At 53.8% G+C, this 20255-nt stretch overlaps 1 protein-coding gene across 1 annotated transcript; it reads right to left on the reverse strand.

Annotated features, from left to right (window-relative positions):
• Window positions 1-1003: 1003 nt before the first annotated feature.
• LOC138471427 (uncharacterized) lies at window positions 1004-2808 on the reverse strand. Its single transcript, XM_069609062.1, has 2 exons — window positions 2763-2808; window positions 1004-2616 (listed from the first exon to the last, which is right to left on the reverse strand). Exons 1-2 carry the CDS (start codon window positions 2806-2808, stop codon window positions 1004-1006), a joined length of 1659 nt encoding a protein of 552 aa, XP_069465163.1.
• Window positions 2809-20255: the final 17447 nt, after the last annotated feature.

Genomic DNA, 20255 nt, shown 5'->3' on the forward strand with positions numbered 1-20255 from the left:
AGGCGCCTGCCATCCTGGATTCTCTGGAGGAGTTCACATATAGGCTGATTAGAGGCGCCTGCCATCCTGGATTCTCTGGAGGAGTTCACATATAGGCTGATTAGAGGCGCCTGCCATCCTGGATTCTCTGGAGGAGTGCACATATAGGCTGATTAGAGGCGCCTGCCATCCTGGATTCTCCGGAGGAGTGCACATATAGGCTGATTAGAGGCGCCTGCTATCCTAGATTCTCCGGAGGAGTTCACATATAGGCTGATTAGAGGCGCCTGCCATCCTGGATTCTCCGGAGGAGTGCACATATAGGCTGATTAGAGGCGCCTGCCATCCTGGATTCTCCGGAGGAGTGCACATATAGGCTGATTAGAGGCGCCTGCCATCCTGCATTCTCCGGAGGAGTTCACATATAGGCTGATTAGAGGCGCCTGCCATCCTGGATTCTCCGGAGGAGTTCACATATAGGCTGATTGTTGTGATCTTGTTCCAGCTTCAGGGTGGCCTGAAAATCACCTGCCTACAATTGAGAAGTGTTTTGTAATGTCTGCTCAGTGTTTAATGTAAGCATGAAATGGATGCCAGAGGGATAAGATAGATTCCTGGGGGACACCACACTTTTGGGGGAAGATTGTGAGTTGAAGTCTCCCCTTTTAACCCACAGGGTGCGACCGTCAAGGTAGATGGTGTTCCACTAAAAGGCAGTACCATCTCTCCCCACCTGACCTAGTGTCTGATGGTGGTGTGTCTGATGGTGGAGTCTCTGGTGGTGGATTGTCTGGTGGTGGATTGTCTGGTGGTGGAGAGTCTCTGGTGGTGGAGTGTCTGACGGTGGAGTGGCTGACGGTGGAGTGGCTGACGGTGGAGTGGCTGATGGTGGAGTGGCTGACGGTGGACTGTCTGGTGGTGGAGTGTCTGGTGGTGGAGTGTCTGATGGTGGAGTGTCTGATGGTGGACTGTGTGATGGTGGAGTGTCTGGTGGTGGAGTGTCTGGTGGTGGAGTGTCTGATGTTCAACTGTCTGGCAGTGGAGTATCTGGCGGTGGAGTGTCTGATGGTGGAGTGTCTGGTGGGGGACTGCCTGGTGGTGGAGTGTCTGGTGGTGGAGTGTCTGATGGTGGAGTGTCTGATGGTGGAGTGCCTGATGGTGGAGTGTCTGATAGTGTACTATTTGGTGGTGGAGTGTCTGATGGTGGACTGTCTGGTGCTGGAGTATCTGATGGTGGCCTGTCTAGTGGTGGACTGTCTGGTGGTGGAGTGTCTGGTGGTGGAGGGTCTGATGGTGGAGGGTCTGATGGTGGAGTGTCTGATGGTGGAGTGTCTGGGGATGGACTCTCTGATGGTGGAGTGTCTGATGGTGGAGAGTCTCGTGGTGGACTGTGTGATGGTGGACGGTGTGATGGTGGACGGTGTGATGGTGGAGTGTCTGATGGTGGACTGTCTGGTGGTGGACTGTCTGGTGGTGGAGTGTCTGATGGTGGAGTGTCTGATGGTGGAGTGTCTGGGGATGGACTCTCTGATGGTGGAGTGTCTGATGGTGGAGTGTCTGGTGGTGGAGTGTCTGGTGGAGGACGGTCTGATCGTGGAGTGTCTGGTGCTGGAGTGTCTGGTGGTGGAGTGTCTGGTGGTGGAGTGTCTGGTGGGGGACTGCCTGGTGGGGGACTGCCTGGTGGTGGAGTGCCTGGTGGTGGAGTGTCTGGTGCTGGAGTATCTGGTGGTGGACTGTCTGGTGGTGGACTGTCTGGTGGTGGACTGTCTGGTGGTGGAGGGTCTGATGGTGGAGAGTCTGATGGTGGAGGGTCTGATGGTGGAGTGTCTGGTGGTGGAGAGTCTGATGGTGGAGGGTCTGATGGTGGAGGGTCTGATGGTGGAGGGTCTGATGGTGGAGTGTCTGGTGGTGGAGTGTCTGATGGTGGAGTGTCTGATGGTGGAGTGTCTGGGGATGGACTCTCTGATGGTGGAGTGTCTGATGGTGGAGTGTCTGGTGGTGGAGTGTCTGGTGGTGGACTGTCTGGTGGTGGAGAGTCTGGTGGTGGAGAGTCTGGTGGTGGAGTGTCTGGTGGTGGACGGTGTGATGGTGGACTGTCTGGTGGTGGAGTGTCTGGTGGTGGAGTGTCTGGTGGTGGACTGTTTGGTGGTGGACTGTCTGATGGTGGAGTGTCTGATGGTGGAGTATCTGGTGGTGGACTGTCTGGTGGTGGACTGTCTGGTGGTGGACTGTCTGGTGGTGGAGGGTCTGATGGTGGAGAGTCTGATGGTGGAGGGTCTGATGGTGGAGTGTCTGGTGGTGGAGAGTCTGATGGTGGAGGGTCTGATGGTGGAGGGTCTGATGGTGGAGGGTCTGATGGTGGAGTGTCTGGTGGTGGAGTGTCTGATGGTGGAGTGTCTGATGGTGGAGTGTCTGGGGATGGACTCTCTGATGGTGGAGTGTCTGATGGTGGAGTGTCTGGTGGTGGAGTGTCTGGTGGTGGACTGTCTGGTGGTGGAGAGTCTGGTGGTGGAGAGTCTGGTGGTGGAGTGTCTGGTGGTGGACGGTGTGATGGTGGACTGTCTGGTGGTGGAGTGTCTGGTGGTGGAGTGTCTGGTGGTGGACTGTTTGGTGGTGGACTGTCTGATGGTGGAGTGTCTGGTGGTGGAGTGTGTGGTGGTGGAGTTTCTGGTGGTGGAGTGTCTGGTGGTGGACATCTGGTGGTGGAGGGTCTGGTGGTGGAGGGTCTGGTGGTGGAGGGTCTGGTGGTGGAGGGTCTGATAGTGGAGTGTCTGATGGTGGACTGTCTGGTGCTGGAGTATCTGGTGCTGGAGTATCTGGTGGTGGCATGTCTGATGGTGGATTGTCTGATGGTGGAGTGTCTGGTGGTGGAGGGTCTGATGGTGGAGGGTCTGATGGTGGAGGGTCTGGTGGTGGAGGGTCTGGTGGTGGAGTGTCTGGTGGTGGAGTGTCTGGTGGTGGAGTGTCTGATGATGGGGTGTCTGATGGTGGAGGGTCTGATGGTGGAGGGTCTGATGGTGGTGGAGGGTCTGATGGTGGTGGAGGGTCTGATGGTGGACTGTCTGGTGGTGGAGTGTCTGGTGGTGGAGTGTCTGGTGGTGGACTGTGGTGGTGGAGTATCCGATGGTGGAGTGGCTGATGGTGGACTGTATGATGGTGGAGTGGCTGATGGTGGAGTGGCTGATGGTGGAGTGGCTGATGGTGGAGTTGCTGATGGTGGAGTATCTGGTAGTCGAGTGTCTGGTGGTGGACTGTGTGATGGTGGAGTGTCTGATGGTGAAGTGTCCGGTGGTGGAGTGTCCGATTGTGGAGTGTCCGATGGTGGAGTGTCCGATGGTGGAGTGTCTGATGGTGGAGTGTATGATGGTGGAGTGTCTGGGGGTGGACGGTCTGGTGGTGGACGGTCTAGTGGTGGAGTGTCTGGTGGTGGAGTTTCTGATGTTGGAGTCTCTGGTGGTGGAGTCTCTGGTGGTGGAGTGTCTGGTGGTGGCGTGTCTGATGGACTGTCTGGTGGTGGACTGTCTGATGATGGGGTGTCTGGTGGTGGACTGTCTGGTGGTGGAGTGTCTGATGATGGGGTGTCTGGTGGTGGACTGTCTGATGGTGGACTGTCTGGTGGTGGACTGTCTGGTGGTGGGCTGGTGGTGGGCTGTCTGGTGGTGGAGTGTCTGGTGGTGGAGTGTCTGGTGGTGGAGTGTCTGGTAGTCGACTGTCTGGTGGTGGATTGTCTGATGGTGGAGTGTCTGATGGTGGAGTGTCTGGTGGTGGAGTGTCTGGTGGTGGAGTGTCTGATGGTGGAGTGTCTGATGGTGGACTGTCTGGTGGTGAAGTGTCTGATGGTGGACTGTCTGGTGGTGGACTGTCTGGTGGTGGGCTGGTGGTCGACTGTCTGGTGGTCGACTGTCTGGTGGTGGAGTGTCCGGTGGTGGAGTGTCTGGTGGCGGAGTGTCTGGTGGCGGAGTGTCTGGTGGTGGAGTGTCTGGTGGTGGAGTGTCTGGTGGTGGAGTGTCAGGTGGTGGAGTGTCTGGTGGTGGAGCGTCTGGTGGTGGCGCGTCTGGTGGTGGAGTGTCTGGTGGTGGAGTGTCCGATAGTGGACTATCTGGTGGTGGAGTGTCTGGTGGTGGACTGTATGGTGATGGAGTATCTGGGGGTGGCGTGTCTGATGGTGGACCATCTGTTGGTGGAGTGTCTGGTGGCAGAGTGTCTGGTGGTGCAGTGTCTGGTGGTGCAGTGTCTGGTGGTGCAGTGTCTGATGGCGGACTGTCTGGTGGTGGAGTGTCTGGTGGTGGAGTGTCTGGTGGTGGAGTGTCTGATCGTGGACTGTCTGGTGGTGGACTGTGTGATGGTGGAGTATCTGATGGTGGAGTATCTGGTGGTGGAGTGTCTGGTGGTGGAGTGTCTGGTGGTGGAGTGTCTGGTGGTGAAGGGTCTTGTGGTGGAGTGTGTGATGGTGGAGTGTCTGGTGGTGGAGTGTCTGGTGGTGGAGTGTCTGGTGGTGGAGCGCCTGGTGGTAGAAGGTCTGGTGGTGGAGTGTCTGATGGTGGAGTATATGATGGTGGACTGTCTGGTGGTGGAGTGTCTGATGGTGGACTGTCCGATGGTAGAGGGTCTGGTGGTGGAGTGTCTGGTGGTAGAGTGTCTGGTGGTAGAGTGTCTGGTGGTGGAGTGTCTGGTGGTGGAGTGTCTGATGGTGGACTGTCTGATGGTAGAGGGTCTGGTGGTGGACTGTCTGGTGGTGGAGTGCATGGTGGCGGACTGTCTGGTGGTGGAGTGTCTGATGGTGGAGTGTCTGGTGGTGGACTGTGATGGTGGAGTGCCTGATGGCGGAGTGTCTGGTGGTGCAGTGTCTGATGGTGGACTGTCTGGTGGTGGACTGTCTGGTGGTGGAGTGTCTGGTGGTGGAGTGTCTGGTGGTGGACTGTGTGATGGCGGAGTGCCTGATGGTGGAGTGTCTGATGGCGGAGTGCCTGATGATGCAGTGTCTGATGGTGGACTGTCTGGTGGTGGACTGTCTGGTGGTGCAGTGTCTGGTGGTGCAGTGTCTGGTGGTGGAGTGTCTGGTGGTGGACTGTGATGGTGGAGTGCCTGATGGCGGAGTGTCTGGTGGTGCAGTGTCTGATGGTGGACTGTCTGGTGGTGGACTGTCTGGTGGTGGAGTGTCTGATGGTGGAGTGTCTGATGGTGGAGTGTCTGGGGATGGACTCTCTGATGGTGGAGTGTCTGATGGTGGAGTGTCTGGTGGTGGAGTGTCTGGTGGTGGACTGTCTGGTGGTGGACTGCCTGGTGGTGGAGAGTCTGGTGGTGGAGAGTCTGGTGGTGGAGTGTCTGGTGGTGGACGGTGTGATGGTGGACTGTCTGGTGGTGGAGTGTCTGGTGGTGGAGTGTCTGGTGGTGGACTGTTTGGTGGTGGACTGTCTGATGGTGGAGTGTCTGGTGGTGGAGTGTGTGGTGGTGGAGTTTCTGGTGGTGGAGTGTCTGGTGGTGGACATCTGGTGGTGGAGGGTCTGGTGGTGGAGGGTCTGGTGGTGGAGGGTCTGGTGGTGGAGGGTCTGATAGTGGAGTGTCTGATGGTGGACTGTCTGGTGCTGGAGTATCTGGTGCTGGAGTATCTGGTGGTGGCATGTCTGATGGTGGATTGTCTGATGGTGGAGTGTCTGGTGGTGGAGGGTCTGATGGTGGAGGGTCTGATGGTGGAGGGTCTGGTGGTGGAGGGTCTGGTGGTGGAGTGTCTGGTGGTGGAGTGTCTGGTGGTGGAGTGTCTGATGATGGGGTGTCTGATGGTGGAGGGTCTGATGGTGGAGGGTCTGATGGTGGTGGAGGGTCTGATGGTGGTGGAGGGTCTGATGGTGGACTGTCTGGTGGTGGAGTGTCTGGTGGTGGAGTGTCTGGTGGTGGACTGTGGTGGTGGAGTATCCGATGGTGGAGTGGCTGATGGTGGACTGTATGATGGTGGAGTGGCTGATGGTGGAGTGGCTGATGGTGGAGTGGCTGATGGTGGAGTTGCTGATGGTGGAGTATCTGGTAGTCGAGTGTCTGGTGGTGGACTGTGTGATGGTGGAGTGTCTGATGGTGAAGTGTCCGGTGGTGGAGTGTCCGATTGTGGAGTGTCCGATGGTGGAGTGTCCGATGGTGGAGTGTCTGATGGTGGAGTGTATGATGGTGGAGTGTCTGGGGGTGGACGGTCTGGTGGTGGACGGTCTAGTGGTGGAGTGTCTGGTGGTGGAGTTTCTGATGTTGGAGTCTCTGGTGGTGGAGTCTCTGGTGGTGGAGTGTCTGGTGGTGGCGTGTCTGATGGACTGTCTGGTGGTGGACTGTCTGATGATGGGGTGTCTGGTGGTGGACTGTCTGGTGGTGGAGTGTCTGATGATGGGGTGTCTGGTGGTGGACTGTCTGATGGTGGACTGTCTGGTGGTGGACTGTCTGGTGGTGGGCTGGTGGTGGGCTGTCTGGTGGTGGAGTGTCTGGTGGTGGAGTGTCTGGTGGTGGAGTGTCTGGTAGTCGACTGTCTGGTGGTGGATTGTCTGATGGTGGAGTGTCTGATGGTGGAGTGTCTGGTGGTGGAGTGTCTGGTGGTGGAGTGTCTGATGGTGGAGTGTCTGATGGTGGACTGTCTGGTGGTGAAGTGTCTGATGGTGGACTGTCTGGTGGTGGACTGTCTGGTGGTGGGCTGGTGGTCGACTGTCTGGTGGTCGACTGTCTGGTGGTGGAGTGTCTGGTGGTGGAGTGTCTGGTGGTGGAGTGTCTGGTGGTGGAGTATCTGATGGTGGAGTGTCTGGTGGCGGAGTGTCTGGTGGCGGAGTGTCTGGTGGTGGAGTGTCTGGTGGTGGAGTGTCTGGTGGTGGAGTGTCAGGTGGTGGAGTGTCTGGTGGTGGAGCGTCTGGTGGTGGCGCGTCTGGTGGTGGAGTGTCTGGTGGTGGAGTGTCCGATAGTGGACTATCTGGTGGTGGAGTGTCTGGTGGTGGACTGTATGGTGATGGAGTATCTGGGGGTGGCGTGTCTGATGGTGGACCATCTGTTGGTGGAGTGTCTGGTGGCAGAGTGTCTGGTGGTGCAGTGTCTGGTGGTGCAGTGTCTGGTGGTGCAGTGTCTGATGGCGGACTGTCTGGTGGTGGAGTGTCTGGTGGTGGAGTGTCTGGTGGTGGAGTGTCTGATCGTGGACTGTCTGGTGGTGGACTGTGTGATGGTGGAGTATCTGATGGTGGAGTATCTGGTGGTGGAGTGTCTGGTGGTGGAGTGTCTGTTGGTGGAGTGTCTGGTGGTGAAGGGTCTTGTGGTGGAGTGTGTGATGGTGGAGTGTCTGGTGGTGGAGTGTCTGGTGGTGGAGTGTCTGGTGGTGGAGTGTCTGGTGGTGGAGCGCCTGGTGGTAGAAGGTCTGGTGGTGGAGTGTCTGATGGTGGAGTATATGATGGTGGACTGTCTGGTGGTGGAGTGTCTGATGGTGGACTGTCCGATGGTAGAGGGTCTGGTGGTGGAGTGTCTGGTGGTAGAGTGTCTGGTGGTAGAGTGTCTGGTGGTGGAGTGTCTGGTGGTGGAGTGTCTGATGGTGGACTGTCTGATGGTAGAGGGTCTGGTGGTGGACTGTCTGGTGGTGGAGTGCATGGTGGCGGACTGTCTGGTGGTGGAGTGTCTGATGGTGGAGTGTCTGGTGGTGGACTGTGATGGTGGAGTGCCTGATGGCGGAGTGTCTGGTGGTGCAGTGTCTGATGGTGGACTGTCTGGTGGTGGACTGTCTGGTGGTGGAGTGTCTGGTGGTGGAGTGTCTGGTGGTGGACTGTGTGATGGCGGAGTGCCTGATGGTGGAGTGTCTGATGGCGGAGTGCCTGATGATGCAGTGTCTGATGGTGGACTGTCTGGTGGTGGACTGTCTGGTGGTGCAGTGTCTGGTGGTGCAGTGTCTGGTGGTGGAGTGTCTGGTGGTGGACTGTGATGGTGGAGTGCCTGATGGCGGAGTGTCTGGTGGTGCAGTGTCTGATGGTGGACTGTCTGGTGGTGGACTGTCTGGTGGTGGACTGTCTGGTGGTGGAGTGTCTGGTGGTGGAGTGTCTGGTGGTGGACTGTGTGATGGCGGAGTGCCTGATGGTGGAGTGTCTGATGGCGGAGTGCCTGATGATGCAGTGTCTGATGGTGGACTGTCTGGTGGTGGACTGTCTGGTGGTGCAGTGTCTGGTGGTGCAGTGTCTGGTGGTGGAGTGTCTGATGGTGGAGTGTCTGCTGGTGGAGTGTCTGATGGTAGAGTGCCTGATAGTGGACTATCTGGTGGTGGAGTGTCTGATGGTAGAGTGCCTGATAGTGGACTATCTGGTGGTGGAGTGTCTGGTGGTTGAGTGTCTGGTGGTGGACTGTCTGGTGGTGGAGTGTCTGGTGTTGGAGTGTCTGGTGGTGGACTGTCTGGTGGTGGACTGTCTGGTGGTGGACTCTCTGGTGGTGGAGTGTCTGGTGGTGGACTGTCTGGTGGTGGACTCTCTGGTGGTGGCGTCTCTGATGGTGGACTGTCTGGTGGTGGAGTGTCTGATGGTGGAGTGTCTGTGGTGGAGTGTCTGGTGATGGAGTGTCTTGTGGTGGAGTGTCTGATGGTAGAGTGCCTGATAGTGGACTATCTGGTGGTGGAGTGTCTGGTGGTTGAGTGTCTGGTGGTGGACTGTCTGGTGGTGGAGTGTCTGGTGTTGGGGTGTCTGGTGGTGGGCTGTCGGGTGGTGGACTGTCTGGTGGTGGACTCTCTGGTGGTGGAGTGTCTGATGGTGGACTGTCTGGTGGTTGAGTGTCTGGTGGTGGAGTGTCTGATGGTGGACTGTCTGATGGTGGACTGTCTCGTAGGCAGCCGATAGGGAGAGGAGTGCTGCAGCTGCTGCTGTAACGTTCCCAAGTGCCTCCAGAATTCCTCTTTCCTGAAAAGGAGCCTTGATTCGGTGCTCCTGTTTAAGCAAACACCGGAATAGTTTTTAGACGTGTTTTTATTTTATTTTCATAAACCTGTTCATGTTGCGAGTGGATTGCTTTTCAGGGTGCAAAGGTGCTTACCTAAATAAATGCAAGGGGTGATGGCACCGAGTGAGAAGGGCTGTATGGACCAGGGGAGGGGGCGGTGATACAGTCCCTGCGAAAGGCCCTCTCGAAGCAAGAGCAGAGTAACTAGAAATGGTGGGCATTACCAGCCGGCACAACCCGCTGCTGGAAGTGTTATCGCTTAATTGGGATTGACCAATTAGAATGCTTGGAATGGGGGCTCTAAGGTAAGACACAGGCCAGCTGTCAACAACTCTAAACAACGTGATGCCATAATGCTCGACCGAGCGACCAATTCGAATCTAACACTGGCACCTTCTGCTGCTGATCAGCTGACGTCTCTGGAGGCACTATCTGTCACACAGCACTGCCTGTAAGCAAGCATTGCCTAGCTGGTCAGTTGCACTCTGAAGTCAGCGACGAGTTTCCCGTTCCCGCCGAGGCTGTTATAAAGTATTAATGCACCTTCTACAGGCACCGCCATGCGATCACCCACCCTCTGCCTTGTTAGAAGCCCTTTCCTTTGGCTCTGCTCCTCCAAAGGAGTGGAGGCCAATTATCTCCTGGTTGGGAAATGATCAAAAAACACTGGAGCCGATGTGGTCGTGGAGGCTGCTCACCCTGACCGAGGATTCTTCTCCTTCTCCTTCTCCTTCTCCTCCTCCTCCTTCTTCTTCTCCTTCTCCTTCCCCTTCTTCTCCTTCTTCTCCTTCTTCTTCTTCTCCTTCTTCTTCTCCTCCTTCTCCTCCTTCTTCTTCTCCTCCTTCTCCTCCTCCTTCTCCTCCTCCTTCTTCCCCTCTTTCTTCTTCTTCTCCTTTTCCTCCTCCTTCTTCCCCTCCTTCTTCTTCTTCTCCTCCTCCTTCTCCTCCTCCTTCTTCCCCTCCTTCTTCTCCTCCTTCTTCTTCTCCTCCTTCTCCTCCTTCTTCTTCTCCTCCTTCTTTCTCTCCAAATGAACCTGATGAGAGACCTAGCTCTGGTTGAACATATACATGCCCTAAGGCAACTCTGAGGTGCAGACTGGCCAATGTGGTACTCAAAGAACCTGCTTTATGATTGAATGTTTGACTAGCTAGGGGGGTCACGACCCAAAGATACTCCTAAAAACGTTTGGAATCGGTTTCATTCACCTTTAAATTGCACAACATACTGTTATTAACAAAGTGTATTTTCTTAAACATCTCAACATGGGCATCACTTAGAGGTCTAAGTTACACTTTGTGACCCCATGACTGTTACAGAGAGGCGATGGCTGGAGGTTTAGAATGGATCTTAAACCTCTAGCAAGTGCTCTGGGCAACCCCCGGGACCATTGTTCTTCACCTGCCCCTGGGACCATTGTTCTTCACCTGGTAAGCCATTACAGAAGGGGAAGACCATTTGCAAATAAGGCTTGGTCCCACTCCTAGGCGAACCTTTTGTATTGTATTGCAGTTGTCATTTATATAGCACCATTTCCCCATTTCTAGGGACTCAATGTGCTTTGTGGTTGGAACACCCTCAGGGACCGAAGTCCAGGCGTGAGGAGCGTTCGAAGAGTGGGCTCCAGTAAGCAACCGGTACATGAGCGGGTGGCTAGTGCAGGAGACTCGATGTGTGCCCAGCTAGAACGAATTTGTTGTAGGATGTCGCTGTATTCTAATGGCAGAGGTGTTGAGGCCTACCAGGGGTTTCTGAGGAAGACTATGGGCCTCATTAGGACCCAGGCGGTAAGGGGTTTACGGCGGCGTAAATAGCGCCGACCCTTACCGCCTGATTCCGAGGTCCCTTAGCGCCATGGAGGTTTTAACACCTGCTTTTAGCAGGTGTTAAAATCCATGGCGCTAAGGGACCTTGGCCCTCATTACGACCCAGGCGGTAAGTTACCGCCTGGGTCGTACCTTTACCACCATGGCGTAAACTATGTTTACGCCATGGTAGTTGGCGGACTTACCGCCCCATTCCGAGGTTGGCGGGGCGGTAAGTCCCCAATCCCCATTTACCCTTCCCCATTCCCATTTTTGCCCCATAGGGCATAATGGGAGTGGGGAAGGCGTTAATTACGCCACCGTAAATTACGGTGGCGTAATTAACAACATGGGGCCTCATTCCGAGTCCGGCGGTAAGTCACAGTAATTACCGCCATGGCATAAATACCATGTACGATGTGGTCGGAAGGCGCTATTTCCACCATATTCCGACTTCGCGTGCACGAGTATTCCGTCATGGCGGTAAACACCCTTGCGGCATAGCGCAAAAGGTCCTTACCGCCATAAACCTAGACGCATTTAACACCATCGCCTTCGATGGAATCCGTAATTAGCGGAGACCGTAATTTACGCTAACCGTAAATTACGGCCACCGTTAAATACCGGAAACGGAAATAACGTCATCGCACAGGAGCGGGAAGCATCACGGCGGCCATATTTAAAATCACAATCCATTGCAATCCTCTCCATACAGGACATACAGGACTCCATACAGGACTCAGATCGACCAAATATACAACAGAGAAGATCATCATGCCTAAAGTTCTGAAAAAGGGCGCTGCGCGCATCCGAAAAGAAAAATTCACCCAGGATGAGTTACAGGTCCTGGTCGACACTCTGCATGAACATGCAGATATCGTATTCTGCAGCGACATGCGTAGGCCCACCATCCTCAGAAAGAAGGAGATATGGGAGTTGGTCGCACAGAGGGTGAGCGCCGTTGGGAACACCCCCCGCAGCACAACGCATTTCCGCAAACGCTGGGATGACCTCCGTCTCAGGGTGCGGGCCATCATGTCAGCAAACCGTCAGCAGGCCCTGGAGACAGGAGGAGGCCCAGGCTCACCCATTAAAATGATGCCCTGGGAGGAAACATGTGCGGAGATGATGGGCACAGAAGCCATCGAAGGTGTGGGCGAAATGGATTGCGGTGATCCCTCATCCGCTGATGCAGGTGAGTGTCATGAGTCCAAACAGTACATGCATCCCTAATGTAATTCACCGCAAAGGGCCGGCCAAAGAGTCACATCATGTTTGCTTCGTAGCCCCCCCCCCCTGCAACCATGTCGTAACAAGTGGGACCCAGGATGATGTCAGGTGCAAGGCTGACACCCATATTGGCCATTCCACACAGAAAGCTGGTCAATGTCACTCACCACAGTACTCCGCCAACATGATTGACCCCACCAACAGTATGCTTTTAGCATCCAAGCCAAGTTCACTCACCAACCAAAATATCACCAAGACGCTGCTCTCCCAATGTGTTACCATAGGCTTGAAGTCATGATGACCCCCAGATCAATGATCATGCTGTCTCTCTCTTGCCCCCCACAGGTAGCGGTCATGAAAGTGAGGAGCAGGAAGGCTCCCGGCCAAGTACCTCCCGGGACAGGGTACAGCGCATACCTGCTGGCAGACATAAGGCCCATACTACACCACCTGCTCCAGCAACCCCCATGGAGGGTACACAACCCCCACCCGCGCACCTGGACATGGCTGCAGTTCCGCCGGAAACATGCCCCACGCTGCACCCTGAGGAATCCAGCATGTCAGAGGAGAATGCTGCCATGTGCCTCCTTAGTGTGCCAGACAGCCCCACATCCCATTCCGTGGTCAACGTGGAGGAGACCAACGTCTACAGCCCTGAGTCACCATCATACAGCCAGGTTGCACACAGCGACTCCGGGTCGAGTGATGGGCCAGGTCTCACAGGCGAAGGGGTAACACCTGTCTCACATCAGCCCACTTCCCCTGGCGAAACACCTGAGAGGCCTGCAGGCCCAATACCGAGCCTGCCAATCACATCCCCCACATCGGCCGCAGAAGCTGTGCACTCCCAGAACCTCACGGCCATGATTGAGGAGTTTCTCCGGGACAACCGGGAATCAGGGTTGGTGCATCACAATGACCTGCAGGCTCTGGGCGAGGTCATCACTACATCAACAAACCGGCTCTGTGAGGTGCTCGGCAGGATTGCTGATGCCCTGGAGGCAGCAACCCCCAGACCTCAGCCCCAGCAGGAGGAACCACCCTCCCAGTGCTCCTCCACGCAGACCAGCCCGGTCCGCAGGTCACAACGCACAATGCGAAAATGATTCCTCATGCTCGGGGCGTGCCCATTGACTATGAAGCCACACACATGTGGCCTATGTAGTATTGATGGGACCATTGTGGGGCTGTTGTGGGGGGAGGGTGAGGGGGGTGAGGGTGTGCGTGGGAGTTGGGGGGGTGGGGGGTGAGGGTGTGCGTGGGAGTTGGGGGGGAGGGGGGGGAGGGTGTGCGTGGGAGTTGGGGGGGAGGGGGGTGAGGGTGTGCGTGGGAGTTGGGGGGGAGGGGGGAGGGTGTGCGTGGGAGTTGGGGGAGAGGGGGGTGAGGGTGTGCGTGGGAGTTGGGGGGGAGGGGGGTGAGTTTGGAGGATTATTTGTACACGTTTTCACATGATTATACAATACACAGTTTGGTGTATCCTGGAAAACAGAGTGGACATTGATCATTGTGCATGTGTCTTTTAATGTCTCACAGTGCATGTAGTACATGTATCCCCACACCCAGTGCCCAATGTCCTGTCATCCTCACCCCCTTAGCTGACTTGTGACTCAGAAATATTGGTCAATCAATGCTTGTCGCACGTGATGTCCCTCCTGTGCATCGGCCCCGTGATGCTGTCCTGCCATTCCTTCCTCCTCCTCCTCCTCCTCCTCCTCCTCCTCTGGTGGTAGCAGACCCACGTCAGGGGGCAGTGGCACGTTCCGATGGATGCACATGTTGTGCAGCATTGCACATGCCATGGTGATCTTGGACACCTTCTCGTGGCTGTAGATGAGGGCCCCACCTGACCGGCTGAGGCAACGAAATCGTGCCTTCAAAAGGCCGAAGGTCTGCTCTATCACCACCCGTGTACGGGTATGAGATCTATTGTAGTCCTCCTGGTGCCTGTTTTGTGGGTTGCGGACCGGGGTCATGAGCCACGGCTTCAATGGGTAGCCAGCATCACCTGCATGAGAGTGGAATGAAGGTAAGTGTTCGTGCAATCATGGTGGAGAATTGGGCTAATCTGACATTGCAACAGGTGTTCACTGGCCATGCACACATGTCCCAGGATACAGTCACCCCATTACATCGTACAATGGCGTTGACTGTCCCACCCTTATGCATCTCTCTACCCCACCCTTTACCACCCGGGTGGAGTATGCTGACAGCCTACTCACAGCCCCAATGGACTGCCATGGCCCATTCCGGTTACTCACCAAGCAGCCAGGTACGTCGTTCAGCATGTCGCGCCATGTAGCGTGGTAGTGTAGAGTTGCGCAGGACCAAGGAGTCATGAGTTGATCCGGGGTATCGGGCATTGCATTGTGTGATGGCTCTACTGGCATTACACACCATCTGGACGTTGATGGAGTGATATTGCTTGCGGTTGCGATACGGCACCTCCATGGCATGGGGAACCACCAATTCTACGTGGGTGCAGTCGATGGCACCTATGCAATTTGGCATGCCTGCAAGTGCATGGAAGGCAGCTTTGGTATCATATGTCTCCTGGGGAGTCCGGGGGAGGCATATGTAGTCCCTTCTGTGCTTGAGGAGGGCATCGAGCACTTGGTTGAGTATCCGGGAAAATATGGGCTGTGAAATGCCATGCATGTGCCCCACTGTATGCTGGTAGGTCCCTGTGGCAAGGAAGTGGAGCACAGACACTACCTTTAGTAGAGGGGGGATGGCAGTGCTGATTTCTATTAGGCTCACTATGTCGTTATGTATCAGGGCCACTATGGTGGTTATCGTGTCCCGGTCAAGCCGGTACAGGGTGTGTATCTGCTCTGGTGTGAGGTTGAAGGGGGTGGGTCTGATGCGTGGAATTGGGGGCTGACGGCGTGGTAATGGTGGCTGCACCGGTAGGGCATGCTGGGCCTGTCTCTGCCTCCTTCTCCTCCTGTGTATCCTCTGTGGTGGGGGCTGTGGTTGCTGTGGTTGCTGTTGTTGATGTTGTCGTCGTTGCTGCCTTGCAAGCAGGGCCTCCAGCTCCATGAATGCTGCGAGAATTGGTATCATCTTGGTGTGGGAGGGGGTGTGGTGTGTGGGTGTGCTCCTTTTGTGCTGTGCCTGACTCTATGGACTCCACCTGTGCTGATTGGGTGCACCTGTTCCTCTTTCTGGCACTGTTCAGGGTTGTTAACACCTTCTCTGCGATGCCGGTAATTACGCCATGGCGTTAAGGTACTTTGCGCCCTTGTGGAGGCCGTTTTTACCGTGTCCGCTTTACTTGGGATCAGCACTGGTTTACGCCTTAGCGTTATTTCCGACGTGGTGTGTCGGGCGCGCGACACTGGTCCGCTATTTACGCCGTCGTACTTTACGGCGGCGGTAATTACGGTGTGAATGGTCGGAATAGTCCACGGCGGAAAAGGATGGCGGAATTACTTTACCGCCATCGTTTTTCCATTAGCGCCGGACTCGGAATGAGGCCCATGGTGTCAGGATTAGTCAGGCGAGTACTAAGGCAGCGAATATGGCAAGGGAAATGTGCACCCAGGAACAACGACTCAGGTATGCTAGAACCCAGGAGTGCAAAATAGAGTGTGACATCAAACCAATATATGAAAAAGGGATGTGGGGTAAGCACCTGACCGCGAGGAAAGTCGGCAAGCACCTTACCCCCAATTGCTGTTACAGGTACTGACAGCGCTAAACCCACGTGGAGGGCCAGCAATGACAGGATCTGTGTACTAACACTCTTGATGGTATTACATAAGGGAACTTAGGAACTGTACTCACGAGGACGAGATACACCTCTTGAATGTCAGCTAGCCCACGAATCCTGTTGATGTATCTGGGACCCAGAAAGGCTATAACAGCAATGGGAGAAGTAGGGAGGTCCAGAGGACAAGGGCTGAAGGCAGCCGGAATGAGGCAGGCTGCCGGGCAGGGAGCCCAGAGGACAAGGGCTGAGGCTGGGAATCAGCAGAGCGAGATCCGCTGCAATGTAGAGAGCCCGGCAGGGCTAGGGCGGAGACTGGAAGGCAGCAGAGCGTGATCCGCTGCTATGTGGAGAGCCCGCAGGGCAAGGGCGGAGACTGGAAGGCAGCGGAGCGTGATCCGCTGCAGAAAACTAAATACCTAAGTTGGAAAAGGGATTACAAATTAGTGGGGAAAACATAAGCATTCACACAGGAGCTAGCTACCACCACACACCACACCTAATGATCAAATGGGAAATGGATGCAGAAGTGCAATGGAAAACATGGAATGGATCCTCTAGAAAGTAAGGATCAGGAGCAGGGAAAAACGAAATAACCTATGCAAACTTCTCCCTACCCCTCCAAGGAAAAGACAGGAAACTAAACTAAGAGGAAGGCTAAGGCAAATGGGTAACAGCAGCAAAGGACAGAGTCAAAGAAATATAGAACACAGACAAACTGGGCTGCATCTAAAAGGGGAAAGCACTGAGAATTGCTGCCTGCAAACAGGGGAAGACAAAAAGGGAAATCAAGGGAGCAGAAATCAATTAGCGCATGAATCCGAAATTCAGGGCGGAGGAAACAAGAAAACAGGAACAAGGAAGTAGGTACAAAGGCAAGGAACCAGGAACCAGGGACTAGTCAAAAACAGGAACACTGCAAACGATGACCAGCGCTGGACTGAAGTAAGACTGAGGCTTTTAAAGCTGCTTAACGAGCACACGCCTCGGGTGTGCTGATTGCTGCACCTGCAGCCACAGCTGTTACCTATCCTCCACCCAACCTTGTCCTGCAAGGGTGGAGGTGGAGCAGTGGGCCAGGCATTCTGGGAAGCATAGTCATTTGGTTAAAGAAGCATGCTGGCTGCCAAAAACCTGGAATGGATCCGGAAGGGAAGTAGCCTGGAAAATAGGGATTTAGCGCTCCCACTTCATCACTGCACTGTAGCATAATGTTCGAAGGAAAAGTCCAGTAGGGAATAAACCCCAACTCATGCCCCCAAGCGGTGGGAACGGGAGCGAAGGGAGCGAGTCGTGACAGTATGCCCCCTCCTACGGCCGTCTTCTTTCCATGATGGAAGCGCTTTTTCTTTGGAGGTGGCACTGATGGAAACGGTGGTTTCTGATGAGGAAGAGACACATGGTTCGAAGAAAGGCATGAAGGACTTGCAGGACCAGAAGCAGAGTTGGAAGGTCCAGGAAGCTCAGTCACTGGGAGTGGACCCTTATAAGTCTTTGAGGAGAGAGGCAGGCTGGTGCAACGTGCCTTAGGCAATGGTAGAAGTTCTGTTAGCCTTTCTGCCGAGAGTGGACATGCGGGAGGTGAGGAAAATGCTGGCTTCAGGAAAGGTTTATGCTCAGCCATTAAAGAAGGTGGTGGCTGAGGTAGAGGTTCAGAATTCCTTCTGTCATCCATCTGGGAAAAGGCTTTTGGTTGAAAGTGACTTAGGTTTGACTGCACATGTTCTACGCCTTGGAGACCTGAAAGTCCAATGGGTTGTACAAGGCTAGTACTCCTGGTGACAGTCGTGTAGCCACCTTGTTTCACATGGGATACCACAGCAGGGATGTTTGGCATCCTGATAGGAGTGATAGACGCAGTACTTGGTATTTCAGGCAGACTCGCAGAAGGAGCAATAACAAACACATCTTGAACTGCAGCAGTCATTCCCTTCCTTTGGCTACTAGCACCCGACTGGTGCTTCTTGGCGGAATTCTGTTGCACAAGTCCTGTAGGTAATACGCCGGTCTGCACCACCCCTTGTGCACACCCAAGTGAGTGGTTCTGACTCACCACTTGGTCCAGCTTGATGACTCTGAAGCGGGAGCTGGCAAAAGTCTCAAACTCTGATGCTGCATCTTTAGGAGGCTCTGATGCTAAAGTGAAACAGTTGGGAGAATCGTCTTGTGGAAAAGGCAGGCATTCTGGTGCTCCTCCTGAAGCAAAAGAAAGGCAGGCTAGACGTTCATCGACTGTAAATGGTTGGGATTCAGGAGGAATCGCTGGCGCAGAAGAAAACACAGCCGAATCTTTTGGTGTAGACAGGTATACCTCTGATATTGGCAGCGAGGCTATGCAGGATACAGGTGTCTCATGAACTGAAGGCAAATACTCAGTATACTCCGGGACTGAAGACATGCTCTTTTGATGGACTACCGGAGGCTCTAAAGCTGAAGGATGATCTGCAGGATGAGTCACTGTAGCTGAAGACAGGCAGGTCAGGGGAAACCTTGAGGCTGAAGGCATGCAAGCTGGAGCAATCTCGGTTGCTGGATACAAACATGTCCAGGTCTTTGGGACTGGCTCTTGAGTAAATGGCAGACATGGCAGCGGTTCATTGGTTGAAGACAGGTGTGCCAAAGATGACGGCAGGGCTGTGGATTGAATTATAGAAGAGTCAATGGTTGTAGGAGGACAGACAGAAGTCTCAGAAGTTGACAGACCCATCGGTGGCTCAGGAATGAAGGGCACCTTTAGGGCAGTAGACTCCTTGGCACCAGTAACCAAAGACTGAGCTGTACCCTTGCAGTCCCTTTCTTTAATGGGTGACACAGAGTCTTTTTCTTTGTAGAAGTCCAAATCAATCAGTGGAATCACCATAGTAAAGTCTCTGTTAATCAGGATTTCGTCTATTGTCCATTCCTCTGTTTTGGCTTCTGAAAGAGGCAGATTATCAATCAACAGTTCAGGAACCGCCTGACGATTCTTTGGTTCAGTATACTGTGGAATGAGTCCATCAGAACATGAAATCTGTACTGTCTCTGACTGTTCGTATTGATCAGAAGTGGCAGAAGGAAGAGTGAACCCAGAGGTAACATTGTTTTCCACATCAGCTTTAACATCTACTTCAGTCTCAGCAGCTGTATCAAGAGCAGGGCCTAAGCCTACGGTAGTGACTGAATCTGTGTATGCCACCATTGTGGATTGTGTTTGGAAATCAGAAGCTTGTATGTGTGCTAGCTCAGAATTATGAAAAACTGCTACACAGGGTATTTTTGGTAAAGGAGTGGCTTGTAACTCTTCGGCTAACTGCAATCCCTGATAAACAGCAGAACAATTGTTAGAACCTGTGCCTAGATTAAGCGCTGTGCTAGACGAAAGACCTTCACTCCCAATAGATCTAACATATCGACCAATATCATGGTTTACCAAAGTCTCTACCGTCAGGGGCTGAACAGTGTTCACTTCCTCCACATCAACAGATAAAGTCTGAGGTGTATTCAGTAAAGAGTGTAAGGTTTTATTTTCCTCTTGTGCAGAAATGAGTTTTTGTCTTAACTCCTCAAGTTTAGCTCTTAGCATGCCCTGCATTAACTGTACATCACTATCAGTAGGCACAGGGGGAAGCATAGTGGCATCAGGACTGGATCCTGCACTAGCAATCTGAATATGCATCGATTGTACATTGTCCTCTATTGCTTGCAGGTTCTGTGATTTATAGTTTATCTTTTCAACTTGGTCTCTGTTTCCCTTAAACAAACTATTGACTTTAGACCTCTTGGCATTAGGGACTACAGTCTGTACCTGTGCAACAGAGTATGCGTTAGACTGAGGGTAGAAAACAGAAGTTATGCAAGAAATCCCTCCATTCTTTATGTTGGTATCATGAAACTGTTCTATCTGAGGTGATGCACAACTGGAATCATGGGGTTCAACAACAGAGGTACTCTCGTATAATAAGTCTAACAGTGTGTTGTTTTCTGCGGCTAAGGCTTGTGCTGACATAGAATCGGGATCAAAACCAAAGATAGAACTAGGAGCAGGCCATGTAGGATGTGCCATCCTATGGGAAAAATACTTTGCACGTAAATGCCCATTCGTGACCAGGAGTTCATTGGAGTCAGGACTAGTGATTTGATTGTCACAGGTAAATGTAGGGGAAGCTTTCTGTACAAACTTGTTAGAGGCCTTGCTGCCTTTCTTTCTTAAACTTGCCATATTCAATGGGAATTTAGGGCTGGCCATACTGTCAGGATTAGTCAGGCGAGTACTAAGGCAGCGAATATGGCAAGGGAAATGTGCACCCAGGAACAACGACTCAGGTATGCTAGAACCCAGGAGTGCAAAATAGAGTGTGACATCAAACCAATATATGAAAAAGGGATGTGGGGTAAGCACCTGACCGCGAGGAAAGTCGGCAAGCACCTTACCCCCAATTGCTGTTACAGGTACTGACAGCGCTAAACCCACGTGGAGGGCCAGCAATGACAGGATCTGTGTACTAACACTCTTGATGGTATTACATAAGGGAACTTAGGAACTGTACTCACGAGGACGAGATACACCTCTTGAATGTCAGCTAGCCCACGAATCCTGTTGATGTATCTGGGACCCAGAAAGGCTATAACAG

Source organism: Ambystoma mexicanum, chromosome 8 (genome assembly GCF_040938575.1).
Source record: "Ambystoma mexicanum isolate Mex_15411 chromosome 8, UKY_AmexF1_1, whole genome shotgun sequence".
Classification (NCBI taxonomy): Eukaryota; Metazoa; Chordata; class Amphibia; order Caudata; family Ambystomatidae; genus Ambystoma; species Ambystoma mexicanum.